The sequence below is a fragment of the Myxocyprinus asiaticus genome, chromosome 13 (assembly GCF_019703515.2).
Source record: "Myxocyprinus asiaticus isolate MX2 ecotype Aquarium Trade chromosome 13, UBuf_Myxa_2, whole genome shotgun sequence".
Classification (NCBI taxonomy): Eukaryota; Metazoa; Chordata; class Actinopteri; order Cypriniformes; family Catostomidae; genus Myxocyprinus; species Myxocyprinus asiaticus.
This window is the reverse complement of record NC_059356.1, coordinates 30972791-30988960: the sequence shown is the minus strand read 5'-3', so window position 1 is coordinate 30988960 and position 16170 is coordinate 30972791. Positions and strand designations below refer to the sequence as shown.

General features: G+C 38.5%; 1 protein-coding gene across 1 annotated transcript; it reads right to left on the bottom strand.

Moving 5' to 3' along the window:
- Positions 1-631: 631 nt before the first annotated feature.
- LOC127449775 (RUN domain-containing protein 1-like) lies at positions 632-15228 on the bottom strand. The gene is made up of 5 exons (XM_051713317.1): positions 14615-15228; positions 8308-8466; positions 7942-8140; positions 7679-7774; positions 632-5422 (listed from the first exon to the last, which is right to left on the bottom strand). Exons 1-5 carry the CDS (start codon positions 14993-14995, stop codon positions 4551-4553), a joined length of 1707 nt encoding a protein of 568 aa, XP_051569277.1. The 5' UTR covers positions 14996-15228; the 3' UTR covers positions 632-4550.
- Between the last annotated feature and the right edge of the window lie 942 nt (positions 15229-16170).

Genomic DNA, 16170 nt, shown 5'->3' with positions numbered 1-16170 from the left:
CTGAAAAGAGGACTTTGGAACATTGGGCAACAGTCTAGTTCTTCTTCTCCTTAGCCCAGGTAAGATGCCTCTGACGTTGTCTGTGGTTCAGGAGTGGCTTAACAAGAGGAATACAACAACTGTAGCCAAATTCCTTGACATGTCTGTGTGTGGTGGCTCTTGATGCCTTGACCCCAGCCTCAGTCCATTCCTTGTGAAGTTCACCCAAATTCTTGAATCGATTTTGCTTGACAATCATAAGGCTGCGGTTCTCTCGGTTGGTTGTGCATCTTTTTCTTCCACACTTTTTCCTTCCACTCCACTTTCTGTTAACATGCTTGGATACAGCACTCTGTGAACAGCCAGCTTCTTTGGCAATGAATGTTTGTGGCTTACCCTCCTTGTGAAGGGTGTCAATGATTGTCTTCTGGACAACTGTCAGATCAGCAGTCTTCCCCATGATTGTGTAGAGAGACCATTTTGAAGGCTCAGGAAAACTTTGCAGGTGTTTTGAGTTGATTAGCTGATTGGCATGTCACCATATTCTAATTTTTTGAGATAGTGAATTGGTGGGTTTTTGTTAAATGTGAGCCAAAATCATCACAATTAAAAGAACCAAAGACTTAAACTACTTCAGTCTGTGTGCATTGAATTTATTTAATACACGAGTTTCACAATTTGAGTTGAATTACTGAAATAAATGAACTTTTTCACGACATTCTAATTTATTGAGATGCACCTGTATTTTTTACAGCAATTATTAGTTAATAAAAAATCCAATTGATAATTGTTGGTTCATGCATTAACTAATGTTAACAAATACATCTTTTAATTTTAAAAATGTATTAGTATATGATGAAACATTAACATTAACCAAGATTATAAAATGATGTAAAAGTATTATTCATTGTTAGTTCATGTTAACTAATGTTAACAAATGGAACATTATTGTAAAGTGTTACCTAGGAGAAATACAGATTAGGACGAAAGAGAAAGATAATGGAAGTGACTGAGTTCAGAATGGCATACTACCATATTAATCTTTATATTTTTGCCGTATAAAGATATGGCAAAAAAGTTAAGAGTAGTTATGGTAGTGTGCCATTCTTAACTCAGTCCTAGAGAAAATGTGCAGAGGAGCATTCAGAACATTTAATCCATGTAATTACTGAAAATTCACCATCATTACATCCAAAAATGATGGCACATAAAAAATTTAATATAACTGACACTGTTTTTTTTTTTTTAAAATCACGGCTTCTTTGATATAGTGTCTGTCATGGAAGTATAATTTGTGCCAAAGAAGACATACAATAATTCAGAACAGAACAGTAATTCCTTAAGAGATACAGTATGAACACAAAGATGAACCAAAAGGATAGAAAATAGGCCAATTGTCTTTCCAGACAAAGAAAAGATCAAATGGCATAATTGAGACCATTAAAGCGGTCATGACATGCCTTTTTTTATTTTTATTATAAGTTCCTTTAGGTTCACTTATAACATTAGTAAAGTTTTTTGCACAAAAAAACAGTCATATATTTGTAAAACATCCACCTTCATTCTGACCATCTGTCAGAAACACTTGGTTTTGGTGCTGCTTCTCCTTTAAGACTTGACAGTAAATGCCCACAGTTATGATTGGCTCTCTGCTCTTGACTGACCAGCTCTCTTCTTGCCATCTCACTGCTCACCACTACTGGGCAGGCTACAGAAGCGATAAGGTAAAATAGGCATTGATGTGTTGTTGTGGAGGAGTTCAGAAACAAATGTCTACCACAGTGTGACATCACAATGTGGGGCAAAGTAGAGAATGAGTCATTTTGGCAGCTTGGTTTCAACAAATGCGGAAGGAAGTTTTGAGTTCTGGAAATTACAGTGTGTTTTTATAGTACAGTGAACTCTTAAATGTCAAAATAAAAAGGAAATTTTGATTCCTCGTGACTCCTTTAATGCATCACAAACATCCATACATATTCGGATGGTGCAGAAAAATACATTGAATCCTGAATCAATTTACTGGAGAAGGTAACAATCACCCTCTCTTCCTCCATTCATTTGTTAAATCAGTATTCAGGGCAGTTTAATATGTAATGTGGAATCAGGTTGCAGGATACAATTTCAAGGATTGTACATTCAATATTTTAGAGCAGTAAACAAGAATTGACAACAATATATTCAAGCAGAGCCTCTGAATGGTGGCAGAACATTAATGCACAGCAAATCAGTCTCATATTCAATATGGTTCTCTGATGAACTCTATTGACCTCATGTGCTCATAGGATTCTGATAATCTCATCAGTTTTCTACAATCATTTTCAAGTGGCAACTGGTTGAAATGGGCCAGGCAGTGGAATGAAAGCAGTGGAGAGAATTCAGTGATTTACCAACACAGATGACAATTTCTATGTTATTGTTTTTCTCACTTTGTACTAAATGACCTGAGTGTATTGTTTGACCTATGTGAGGTCTCACCAGCATGCATGGTCTTCTCAGACAGTGATCAGGACACACAAAGAGTAGCAGAGCTGAAATGACTCAAACCTGATATGCACAATTCCAGTGTCTGAAATGTAAAGACATCACCTCGAGTAATGCAAATACAAATCACTATTAAATGAAAAGCAATATTATTTGTTGAGGGTGAACCACTGTCCCATAATTTAGTACGGTGTCAGTTTTTTAATTGTAACTTGGTCTCATAAGGTTTATAACAAAACAAATCGCATTAAAGTGGTCAGTTAATATTTCACTTTAGTTCATGTTTACCTAATTTAGATACAGTAGATGATCTCCAACATACACAATGACCTTTAACATGGCCCTTGAGAAGAGTTCAAGTAATAAATCAACATACAGTAGTATTGTTGATTTTGGTAAAAGCTGGCCATAACAAATCCACCCAAAGGTTACATGTTACATGGGCCAAAATCAACGTTGAGCCTTAAAGGAATAGTTCACCCAAAAATGAAAATTCTCTCATCATTTACTCACCCTCATGCCATCCCAGATGTGTATGACTTTCTTTCATCTGCTGAACTCAAATGAAGTTTTTCAGTAGAATATTTAAGCTCTTTTGGTCCATACAATGCAAGTGAATGGTTGCCAAAATTTTGAAGCTCCAAAAATCACACAAGTCAGCATAAAAGTAATCCATAAGACTCCAGTGGTTAAATCAGTGTCTTCAGAAGCTATATGATAGGTGTGGGTGAGAAACAGATCACTTTCACATTCTTCTTGTGTTTTTGGTGATTCACATTCTTCATGCATATCACCCCCTACTGGGCAGGGAGAAGAATTTCAGGCAAAAAAGGACTTATATATTGATCTGTTTCTCACCCTCACCTATCATATCACTCCTGAAGATATAGACTTATCCACTGGAGTCATATGGATTACTTTTATGCTCACTGTCTGTGCTTTTAGAAACTTTAAATTGCTGATCACCATCCACTATATAGACCTACAGAGCTGAGAAAATCTTCTAAAAATCTTTGTTTGTGTTCAGCAGAAGAAAGAAAGTCATACACATCTGGGTTGGCATGAGGGTGAATAAATGATAAGACAATTTTCATTTTTTAGGTGAACCATCCCTTTAAAAAAAGTACATGGGCTGCTTCATTTTGAAATCACTTTCATATTAACTGTTCTTATTCCAGAGAACTCACTCTTCTGATAGCCCTTTTCCACCGAAATGTGTGCTCTGCTAGTTCACACCCGGGGCAATCTGGATCCTTTTGTAAGCCGGCCGCACTTTTCCACTGACTTCAGAAACAAACGTGACATAATGAGTTACGCGACTAACTTACCTGCCCATAAACAAACATGGCAAGTCACAACAGTGTTTGTGTACAGCTTTTACTCTTGTTTTTGAGGACATATTTAAATATACGGAGTAATGCAATCCAATGTTATTACACTGCTTAACAAGACTGTCAGAGACAACATCTACACTAAAGACGACAGGTAATGTAATTACATTATTTTGTATGAACTATGGCTTAACTTGGTAAATTCTGTAAACTGTTACAGTGGAATAATTATTAACATTGGTGTAGCAGATGGTTATATTTGGAGTTTTGCCATAGCATATAATATTATGTTTACATTTTGATTGAGAATCCCTAAGTTTACTTGACAGATAGCCGCGATCTTCCGAAGTTAGAGTGGCTGGTCAAAAATGCCCTTACTGAACAAAACAATGCACAAATTAAGAGGAAAACAGTGTAAGGAAAGCTAACAAAGTTGACAAATATAATAACTCACTGAGATCAGCTGCAGAGGACACCGGCGATTCTGTGTTTACCAGCAAGTTTTGGGACCAGTGTCAAACCAGGTTTTCGGCCCCGGAACGGCCTTTTCTGTGGTGGAATCACGCGGAACAGTTCAAGAATTCGCACCGGCCCAGGAACCCGCCCCCGAACCATGTCAGTGGAAAAGTGCTATCAGAGTACCTCAAAAGAATTTTCATTTTGGTATAAACTATCCCTTTAAGCAGATAATTAGTGCTATAGCATACTCAACTGCATATCCTTTTTTATATTACACAAACTTCCAACATTTTAGTTTGCTTAAAAAGCATCTTTAATATTTTTCAGCTGTCTGACGGCCAAGTCTACAGGTAGGCTGAACTTGAGATGGCTGAGGCGGCCCAGTATGCGCAAAGCACCCTCAAAGCCCGTTTGGGCCATGTAGCTCCACGGCTGGTAGTGCGAGTGTATTAACGTCCCAGACTTACACAGCAGGTTGAGCCAGGACAGAAGCCTCTGCTCATTGAGTGCCATGCACACTAAGGCCTTAAACTCAGAGTCTGCACTACGTTTATATCTCCCATGCTCTTTAAGCACAGTATGAATGGCCCATAACAGAGACTGCTTTGGTGTGACCGTCACAGGTCCATCCCCTACAGGCAAACTAAAAGACTGTGAGAGCTGGCGGGCGGGGGACTCCACAAAGGCCTGGCCGTTTTTGGATTGATAGTACTTGACAAAGAGTTCCCACGGATGCAAGGTCTGTGGAGAAGCGCTGAAGGGAAACAGGCAGGAAATGGGGACCAGCACCAGGCTCATGCCCTGAGAAGGAGTGTACAGGCCATGGGCGAGCAGGTCCCGCAGTGCCACGGCCAACTCCTTTCGTACAGAAGCGGTGAGTTCGTCCCGAGGTCCTCCTGGTGACAGGCAGGTGGTGTAACTGACCACATGTTCCACCTGAGGGGCTGGCTGCTGGCGAGAGGCTTGGAGACGTACGCGCTCCACAGCTCCTTCCAGTTTCTTCAGCAGAGGGCCATAATCTTGAGACTCGCCCCCCTGAGACCACACATTCTGGGGCATATGCCCTGCAGCGCATCCAAACTGGCTCAAAGCAAAGATCTGCAGCACAGCTAAGGCTTTCTGGATCAGTTGAAGCCCAGTTTCTCGCATCCTCTGAGCCTGTTCAGGGTCCACTTTAGGGAGAAAGATTAAAGTTACAATTCAATTCTTATATGCTTTAATGTAAATCTTAACATTTACAACCCTTAACAGTCTTTCTTACTTCCCTGGTGTTCATGCTGTCAATGTAAATTCTGTTTATCCTAAATGTTGCAGTAGGCATGGTAATCTTTTATTATAAAGGAATGTTCCTGGTTCAGTAAAAGTAAAATGCAATCAACAGCATTTGTGGCATAATGCTGATCATCACAGAAAATAATTTAGACTCGTCGCTCATTAACTTAAAAAATTAAAATAAAATGACGGTTACAGTAAGGCACTTACAATGGAAGTGAATGGGGCCAATTCGTAAGCATAAAAATACACAGTTTCAAAAGTATAGCCACATGATATAAACATTATACATGTTAACATGACTTTAGTGTGATACAATCTCTGTACTACATGATATTAGTGTGATAAAATCGCTTAAAGGTTTTATATGATATGTCGTCATAGCAACAAAGTTGTAACATTGAATATAATTTACACAGATAGGGTTAAAACGTGGTTTTATTACACTAAAATCGTTTTAACACATATGTGGCCCTATTTTTAGAGCATTAGCGATAAGTGCAGCACTATGCCTTAAGTTATAAGCGCAAAGTCAATGGGCATGGCCATGGCCATGAAGTTTTGGTTTTTTCGTGCAAGCATGCATTAAGTCTAGGCACAAGTGGGTTTGGTGAAATCGTACGCACAATGCACTAAGGGGCTGGATTAAGTGCAATTTAATTCAGAGCTTCTTCTCCAGTTATTGCACCATCTGCATCCTATTATATAGTCCATTCCCTTATGCTCTAGCAATATAAACAAAGACAGCACATTAATAAGAAGTGGGTAGTGTTAATGGACTGTATGCAATGAATTAGAATAATAGAAATACAGACACGCTCCTTTTATATGCTTAGAAAATTTTATTCTCGTCAGGATTTGGATGTACACAACGTTAAATTATACGGAATGTAAATGTTATTAATAATTTTAATTTCAGTATTAATAGCGACTGTACTGGTACACTCTTCACTTCTACTGGTCAATTCTGATTTTGAAAAATGTAATTCATTTATTGAAACATGGAAAAAATATTTCTAAATTCAAATGATATTTCAAACGAAATAAAAATATAATCAAAAAGCGCACATTTAGCACTTAGCGCCATGACATATTTCTCAGGAAAATAGCAAGTTGTGCTTAGTGCCACTTCATTAACATACAATACACCCACAGTTTGCATGCATACACCCACAGAAAGTGCAAACACTACCACCCACGGCCACTTGTGCTTTGCCCTGGCATGTAAATTGCAGTTAGAATTAGCGCTCTCACAAAAATTGGAAAAGACGTTGTGCATGATCATTGCGCATAGTGCAGGGTCATTGCACGTACTGACGAAAATAGAGCCCATGATGTTTATGTCTTGTGGCTATACTTTTAAAACAATGTGTATTTTAACGTTAATGAACAGGCCCCATTCACTTTCACTGTAAGTGCCTGACTGTTACTGCAATTACATTTTTGTTTTTTTTTTGTAATAAAAGAAGGACAAGTAGAAATATTTTTGGTGGTAATCAACATTATGTAAGCATGTGTAAGCAATCCTAAATAAGCAAAATGATTTGTGCGCAGAAAGTGTTCCTGATTGGCTAAAACAAAATGCGGGTCGGCCCCCTGACACTTTTTTTGCTATTTAATCTTGGACTGTCACCCAGTACGTTTACATGCGCAGTTATAATCAAGCTACAGCTGGTTTTTCATGGTCAAGCAACAGTCTTCATCCGTCTGTCCAAGTAAACAGGGCACAATGCATAATCGAATATTTAAAAAAAAAAGAACGTCAGCTGAGGAAATGCCGGTAATACACACTGCATGTCACCTCTGTCTTTCGGAGCATGTAGACAACGCTGAGACCAACTGTGGTCTGATTAACATGTATATATGCAAGATGAAGCCAAGCTACAATCACACTGTGTCTCTCAACAGACTAAAGCATTTACATGACAATTTTAAAAAGACAACTTCTTGTTTTAGTCTGACTGAAATCACATTTTTAAAGTGCATGTAAACGTAATGAGAGAGACAGGTTTGATTTCTTAAGACAACTATTTCATTAATATCTGTTAGGTTGAAGAGATTGTATGTGTAGTACTCCAATAAAAAACAGACAGCGGCACCTTTAATAAAGAAAGTATATGCAGCTATAAGAATATTACAAACTAAAGCGCAATCACCTTGCTTCATCCCTCCAGTGGCTCCAGTGTTTGGTCCAGCTGCTCGGGCCTGTTGGCTGTTTGCACCATCATTTAACAGAGGGTTTCCCACCTCATCTGAGAAGGGCAAGATCAGGACAGTGAATGCATTTATTTTACATGGGCACACCAACCACAAAGGCAACTAATGACAACATAGTTTACATAGGTCAGAACTAGATGTACAGGACACTAACAGAAATACAGCGGGCTCTGCAGATAGTAGCATAAGCAGAACTCCTCACCCTGTATGAATTTAATGAACATCTCCAGGTCTCTAATCTGGGTCTTGAGCTGCTCAACCAGTTGCTCTTTAACTCTGGCTGGGTTGACTATCTGAGCTATGGCAGCATCCACTCTCTGCCGGAGCTCCTCTGGAGTGAGGTTCCCTATGTCTTCATTAAGGTTCACATCCAGCTTCTTGATCAGCTCGTCAATGATCACCTATTTAGGATGAGCATATACTGATGAACATCATCCACCTGCCCCAACAATGGTTTTTAAAGTAATGTTTACTATTCCTATCCATCTAAAGTGTATAAGATCCAAAGAAAAAACTGCTTTCAGAATTATGTCAACAGTGTAAGAGGGTATTATCGGACAACACGTACCCTCTGCCTCTCCATGAGGACAGACTGAGGCAATGAGTCATAGCTTCCCTCCTGGTAGGCAAAGTGTTCCAGGTCGTCAAGTTGGGTCTTCAGCTGGAAAATCAGTTCCTTCTGCTTCTTTCTCTGAGCTTCCAAACGCTCCCTCTTCTCTCTTTCATTCTGCATATTATAAAAGCATGAACACATAATCTTAGCCTAAAGTCAACCTTAAAATAGCCACATTGTTTACATTGTAGCTGATCATATTTGCATCTGCTCTGGAGAAGGATAATGGGCCTTTAATTGGTTTGTTTCAATTGGTTTGGCATTGCTTAGCCAGTTTTGCAATTCAGAATCGACCTTGCTGTATACAAAACATATTCACACAAAATGGCCTTAGGGTAAGCAGTCTAATTGTATCATTGAGGAATTACAATCCTGTAATGCTAATATTGTTCATTATGTACAGAGGTACTTAATGTAACTGCCTAACATAATAACGAGAAAGAGTAGTTCATCCTCTCTCCTATTGAGGGAACTACACCAAAGTAGGGGTGCACTGATCGATCGGCCACCGATCGAAATCATCCGATATTCGTCTTAAGCTGGGCGCACATGGTACCAGTTCTGACACTCAATTCTGAGCCCCTGCACACGTTACGTGTCAGTTTACCTGAAAATTGTACAGGTGCAATCGTACACAACACGACTTTACGACCTGGTGAATTCCGGAAAAGTCGCATGAATTTTTGCACTATTTATCATTATAAGACATAAAGCCAGAGAAGGACATTGCTTTAATTCCTCATAGCTTGCTATTTATAAATAAAAAAGAAGACTGGCATGGCCAGGGGCTGCATTAGCTGAAAACTCAACTGCCGATAATAAAAATAAATAAATAAATAAATTGGGATATTACAAATGCTGTCCAACATTTGACAGATTCAGATTTCGAAGGGAGGCTGTGATATTTCATGACTGTATACATCAATCATAACGTCAGAGTGTTGCTGCCAGTTACTGCATGATAATAAAGTGCACAAAATGTACAAAATTAAAAAGTGTGCAAAATTTGTGTATTTAAATACCTGGATTTAATTTAAGCGCAAACATGACGATTAGTGTAGAATTCAGAGTTATTTTAGTGGAGTAGGCTACCTATATTATTCAGCTTTAGAATTCTTCTCATCTGTGTCACTGCTTGCATGTTGATAGCAGACATTCTGAAGAAGTCTTGTCCACGTTTTAAAGCCGCACACAGCAAAGTTTAAAAATCTTGTTTTAGCGCTTCGGTTGATTGGCAGGTAGATCTTTCAACCTAGAAGTCCTTTGTTTCACCAGACTCGCACATGGAGAGTTAAAAAAAATCTTCTTTCATATCCACTATCGTTTGCATATACAATTATAACAAATGCTATATCCCCCTAAATGAAGCCCTAGAACTGAAATGAATGCAAATATGACGAATAAAAATAGACCATGATGGAAATTTTAAAACTCTGTCCATCAGGGTGATAAATTTTGTTTTCTAACGCAACCCGTATGGCAAATTATTTGTTTGAAGAGCAGAGAACAGCATGGCATTTCTGTAGAATCCTTCCCAGTGATGTGGTCGTGCATGATATGGGAAAAACACAGTTTTAACACTATAGCCTACATTTTCTCCAAATGTGTAAAAGCTTCATGAACACTCTGTTTTCACTGATTGTGAGTTTTAACACCTTCTCCTGATTGGTCAACTTCAGGTAGATTGCCAAATCGGCTCGTTCAACCGCACACACCTCACGAATTCAAGCCGACAGCACCCACATTTTTTAGGCAGTTTTAAAGTTATCGTGAGGTCATGAGCTCCTCGTAGGCCGCTCGGAATTTCTCTCCCACGATGCGAGCCGTGACCACATGAGCACCAACGATTTCCATGCGATCTTTCCCGACTGGAAAAAAACGGTCGGGGAGCTCGCACGACAGCCGAAAATCGCACCGTGTACACAAGCCTTTAAATCCGTGATCGGCGATCGTGTCTAGATTTAGGGCCGATCTTTTTTGCAGCATGCAGGGAATCACACATACACTAGGGCTGTTCGATTCCAGAAATTTTGGAGTCGATTCCATTAAAAAAGGGAGGTAAAGTTAAATCTCATTATAAACAGCTCATTTTAAAGCGTCCATTGCACTATTTGTGATAGAATGAATGGCATTTACTATTTATAGGTCTATTCTAGTATTAAATTTGGTCCTAGATGCACATCCCAAAGTGCAAAGCTTCTATCGGTATACATTTAAGGGAACTTTTATCTACACTGAAATAGCCTGTTACCATGCAGCTGATCTTGTTATAAAGAGGTATATATTAGTGTGCAGTTGTCCACTACCTTTTGAAGGCTACACTACATAAAAATGTCCAAACATACACTTTAGTTTTATTTAAAAATCCAGATTTTTGTACTGGTTTATTTAATATAATATTAAAATATTTTTCGTTATGCGTATTTCAAATTTTGGTTTTGAATTTGATTTCATAGAATAATTTTAATGTAAAAATTGTGTAAAAAGAATGAAAAACAAATATGCAAAATGTTTTAAAACATAGGCCTACTGTAAAAATATTGAGAATGCATAGAGAAGTGTTAGACTCTTGCTTTTATGAGTGCAGTCCATTCATCATTTAAACTTTAACCTACTGATTTATTGATGTGAACTGGGAAGCTAACTCGCTGTTACTTGATCCTCCTCTGCCATCTCCTGCAGACAGGTGTTGTAACATCGGTGAAGTTGTTACTATAGGCCTACAACAATTTTTCATCACAAATTTGGCATTTTATTGGATTATTAGTTTGATCCAAAGTAAAATACTGGCATTCTACAGTATAGGTCTGGAAAGCAGCTGTCCAATGTGTTGAAGAGCTTGTGCGATTGCATCATACAGATTAAAAGGAGCACATTTTATGGCTGACAAACTGCAAAAGATTCAGAATTAGGTTGATGATCATTAAGCTGAAGTAATTTTATAATCCTTTTGTGAATAAAATGAGTGCTGTTAACGCTTCTGTAATGTGTAGTAGTTCGGTGGTCACGAATATTAACATTTCAGTCCATTTCCCCAAGCAGAATCGATTCCAAGCGATAGAGTTGATTCTCAATGCCTTGGAATCGATTCCCAGCCCTAACATACACTGCTCCTCTAATGAATGAGCACTTGCTCAGCCCTTGAAGCATGACAGAGGGACCTTTGGCAATTCTAAGCATTCACGAATTTAAACTTTCAGACATAATGTAATTCACATGAATATGCCTTTTGTTTTTTAAAAATGTGTAAGAACTACACGTGCTTGAATATTAAGTTGCCCATTTTCTAGTCATTATGGTAATAATTCTGACTCACTGCACAGTGAGCCCGGAGAGCATAAAGAGACTGCTAACGGGTATAAAAACTTTTTATATTTTGAAAGTATCTCTGCTGTGTGTGATGCTCTCATAGTTTTTGGTTGCCAGTATGTCACAATGACCTTTTGTTATTGGCAATAACCAATGTTATTGGTTATTTAGGTTAACCATTCACAAATAATGTAATTTTAATGTAATTTTGGTAACACTTAATAAAAAGGTTACATTCGGTAACATTAGTTAATGCATTAGGTATCATGAACAAACAGTGAACAAAATGTTTTTACAGCATTTATTAATCATAATGTTAGTTAATAAAAATACTATTGTTCATTGCAAGTTCATGTTAGTTCATAGTGCATTAATGTGCATTAACTAATACAACTTTTGATTTTAAAAATGTAATAGTATATGTTGTAACTAACATTAAGTTAATTAGTTCATGTTAACTACAGTAATGTTGTTAATATTACCAAATTGAACCTTTTTGTAGTGTTACTGTAATTTTACTGTGTGGGGCATAAACATGTAACTGCAGCATATAACTTGCAAAAGTGTGGCAAACGGCACTTTAAGAAAAAATCGGTATCGGCCAATCTTAGTGTTAAAAAAAATCAGAGATCGGTATCGGCCTCAAATTTCCTGATCGGTGCACCACTAAAACAAAATATGGACTTTACAGGGTTCAGGATCATAGTACTCACCAGTTCATCCTGCAAGCAAAGTGTGCGCAGAGGAGGAAATAAGAGAAAGGAAAGCATTTTAATATGTCTCTCTTAGGAGTAACATGATTTTCCGGCATATGAGAAATAACAGGAGGAAATTGCAGAGAAAGAGTGACTTATAAATTTTCGTTCAGCAGTATTTACTTTACACAATCAAAGGAACACTCAAATACAATGAAGCACTTGAATGACACAGACCAGTGATCAGCACATGGAGATTGTACTGGTTGACTGTGATGTGCATGTGAGGGTGGGAGAGGGTCTGTGTTATCATGGGTGTATCACAGGTGCATACTGTTGCAAAGGCTATTGAGAAGCATCGAAGCAGGCCTATTTGGAGCAAAACAAGACTGATAACATTGTATATTACATGCATTTGAAATAGTTTCATTCCGCTCAGCAACAAAGCACTTGTTTAGAAATATAGCTGAGATCTGGTGAGTGTTCTTAGGGCTGCTGGTGTTTACCCCTGCTGGAAAAAAAAACAGCTTAAACCAGCCTAATATGGTTTGCTGGTCTTAGCTGGTCTCCCAGCATGATAGCAAAAATCAACACAGATAGTTGCTGATAGTTTTTTAAATATACATATATACAGTTGAAGTCAGAAGTGTACATACACCTTAGCCAAAAACATTTAAACTTAGTGTTTCACAATTCCTGATATCTAATCATAGAAAACATTCCCTGTCTTAAGTCAGTTAGGATCACTACTTTATTTTAAGAATGTGAAATGTCAGAATAATAGTAGAGAGAATTATTTATTTCAGCTTTTATTTCTTTCATCACATTCCCAGTGGGTCAGAAGTTTACATACACTTTGTTAGTATTTGGTAGCATTGCCTTTAAATTGTTTAACTTGGGTCAAATGTTTTGGGTAGCCTTCCACAAGCTTCTCACAATAAGTTGCTGGAATTTTGGCCTATTCCTCCAGTCAGGTTTGTAGGCCTCCTTGCTCGCACACGTTTTTTCAGTTTTGCCCACAAATTTTCTATCGGATTGAGGTGAGGGCTTTGTGATGGTCACTCCAATACCTTGACTTTGTTGTCCTTATGCCATTTTGCCACAAATTTAGAGGTATGCTTGGGGTCATTGTCCATTTGGAAGACCCATTTGCAACCGATCTTTAACTTCCTGGCTGATGTCTTGAGATGTTGCTTCAATATATCCACATAATTTTCCTTCCTCATGATGCCATCTATTTTGTGAAGTGCACCAGTCCCTCCTGCAGCAAAGCATCCCCACAACATGATGCTGCAATCTCCATGCTTCACGGTTGGGATGGTGTTCTTCGGCTTGCAAGCCTCACCCTTTTTCCTCTAAACATAACGATGGTCATTATGACCAAACAGTTCAATTTTTGTTTCATCAGACCAAAGGAAATTTTTCCAAAAAGTAAGATCTTTGTCCTCATGTGCACTTGCAAACTGTAGTCGGGTTATTTTACGGTGGTTTTGGAGCAGTGGCTTCTTCCTTGCTGAGCAGCCTTTCAGATTATGTTGATATAGGACTCGTTTTACTGTGGATATAGATACTTGTCTACGTGTTTCCTCCAGCATCTTCACAAGGTCCTTTTCTGTTGTTCTGGGATTGATTTGCACTTTTCGCTCCAAACTACGTTCATCTTTAGGAGACAGAATGCGTCTCCTTCCTGAGCAGTATGGTGGCTACGTGGTCCCATGGTGTTTATACTTGTGTACTATTGTTTGTACAGATGAACATGGTACCTTCAGGCGTTTGGAAATTGCTCCCAAGGATGAACCAGACTTGTGGAGGTCCACAATTTTTTATTATTATTATTATTATTATTATTTTTCTGAGGTCTTGGTTGATTTCTGTTCATTTTTCCATGATGTCAAGCAAAGAGGCACTGAGTTTGAAGGTAGGCCTTAAAATACATCCACAGGTACACCTCCAATTGATTCCAATTAGCCAATTAGCCTATAAGAAGCTAATTGGCTAATTGCCTAAAGGCTTGACATCATTTTCTGGAATTTTCCAAGCTGCTTAAAGGCAAAGTTAACTTAGTGTATGTAAACATCTGACCCACTGGAATTGTGATATAGTCAATTAAAAGTGAAACAATCTGTCTTTAAACAATTGTTGGAAAAATTACTCATGCCGTGCACAAAGTAGATTAATTAAACGACACCCCCCACAGGGATTATAACTAGATTTTGAAATACAACCACTGAGACAGAACAGAACGCAACCCAACTCACAGAGTTCTCCAACATCTGGGCGTTCTGTGCTCTGCACTCGATGACATGAGGGCATCCTTTGAAAGCAAACTCCTCCAGCTCCAGCAGCATCCTCTCTTTCTCCTCGCTTTGAGCATGGACAATCTGTTTGAGTCGAAACTGCACTTGCGCAAAGTGTGAGGTTAGGGCGAGAAGTGATGAATTCAGCTGCTCTTGCTCGTCCTCCAGCTTCCGCAGCCTGGCTACCATGTCTGTCTCGCCGGACGCCGCTGCTCCAGCCTGCGTGTCCCGCTTCCACTGTTCATCTTCCGGGCTTGCCACCGCTCCAACGGGCGCCCATCGCTCCCCGGCTCCCGCGAAGGCAGCCTCGCTATCAGAAGTGGACAAATCCTCCGTCGACATGTGACAAAAACAGTTTTAACGTCGGTAAACTTTTGAATCCAGACTATGCGCAACGTCTGCCTTCTAGCAGGTGCACCACAATGGTACAGAAAACATTGCATCGTAATCGCAAACACAAAGATCTTGCAATAACATGGAACCACCTTACCAGACTTCAGAGGGGGCGTTCAGTCCGAACGCATTATCACGAGTAGAACCGAACGCAAATATCTCGAGACGCGTTTTTAAAAGTGGATGTTCTTTGTAACTTGACATGGCGTCTAAAAAGCGTGGGGCAACGCCCAAAGTGTCCGTCTAGCGCTTGTTTATATAGAAAAACAACACGAGCGACGCAAAAATAAAAAATAAAAAAATAATAATAATTCTGCGTGAACGGCCCCTAACAGGAATCAGTCCATCAATATGTTCTATGTATCAAATAATGTGTGAGCAGGATGTTTACGTCAATGCGTAATGACGTCAGCGAAACGCACAGTTAAACATATACGAATTTACAGCTTGTTGCACCATTCGTTTACGTTCAGGACATGTTTACTTTTCCAATGTCTGTTTATTTTAATGCAACGCCCTAAATGTCGGTTGATGGGACTGCGTGCCATACCTACTTATTTTACTGTACTGAAACCGCACAGATTTTTATTACTGCATGGCAGAGAGATTTCATAGATAATTCTCATATAGCAGCTAAGGTTGGAAGAGGCTTTAGCCTGTGTGTTTGAATAGTCAAAACTTTACTGTAACTAAATTAAGTTAGGCCTACCTATATTTGTTAAGCTGACATAACATTTCAAGCAGTGACAGCAATGTCCCACAGTGTGAAATTCTGCGCTTCATCAAAAGCAAAACTGTTTTAAATAACATTTTTATAACTAGTTTATAATTCTACATGCCATTTTATGCCATAGACTATGTGTACTATAAAAATTACTTTGTCAAACAGCTGGACTCTTTAGATTAGCTATACAAAAAGGTGATGAAAAACTTAAAGAACTTGTTAAATCACAACACCATACAGTATGTTTTCCCTAATATTCCCTGTATATTTAAATTTTAACAACCACTCCATAATCATTCTATAGTTATAGAAGATTTAAAATTAAATGTTTAATGTATATATGTACAGGGCTGGGAGGGTTACTTTTTAAACGTATTCCACTACAGATTACAGAATACAT

Coding starts and splice junctions, on each gene's coding strand:
- LOC127449775 (XM_051713317.1), bottom strand. CDS start 14,995: ATGTCGACGGAGGATTTGTCCACTTCTGATAGCGAGGCTGCCTTCGCG. Junction 8,467..14,614: donor CCCAGATGTTGGAGAACTCT/GTGAGTTGGGTT, acceptor TATAATATGCAG/AATGAAAGAGAGAAGAGGGA. Junction 8,141..8,307: donor TCCTCATGGAGAGGCAGAGG/GTACGTGTTGTC, acceptor CATCCTAAATAG/GTGATCATTGACGAGCTGAT.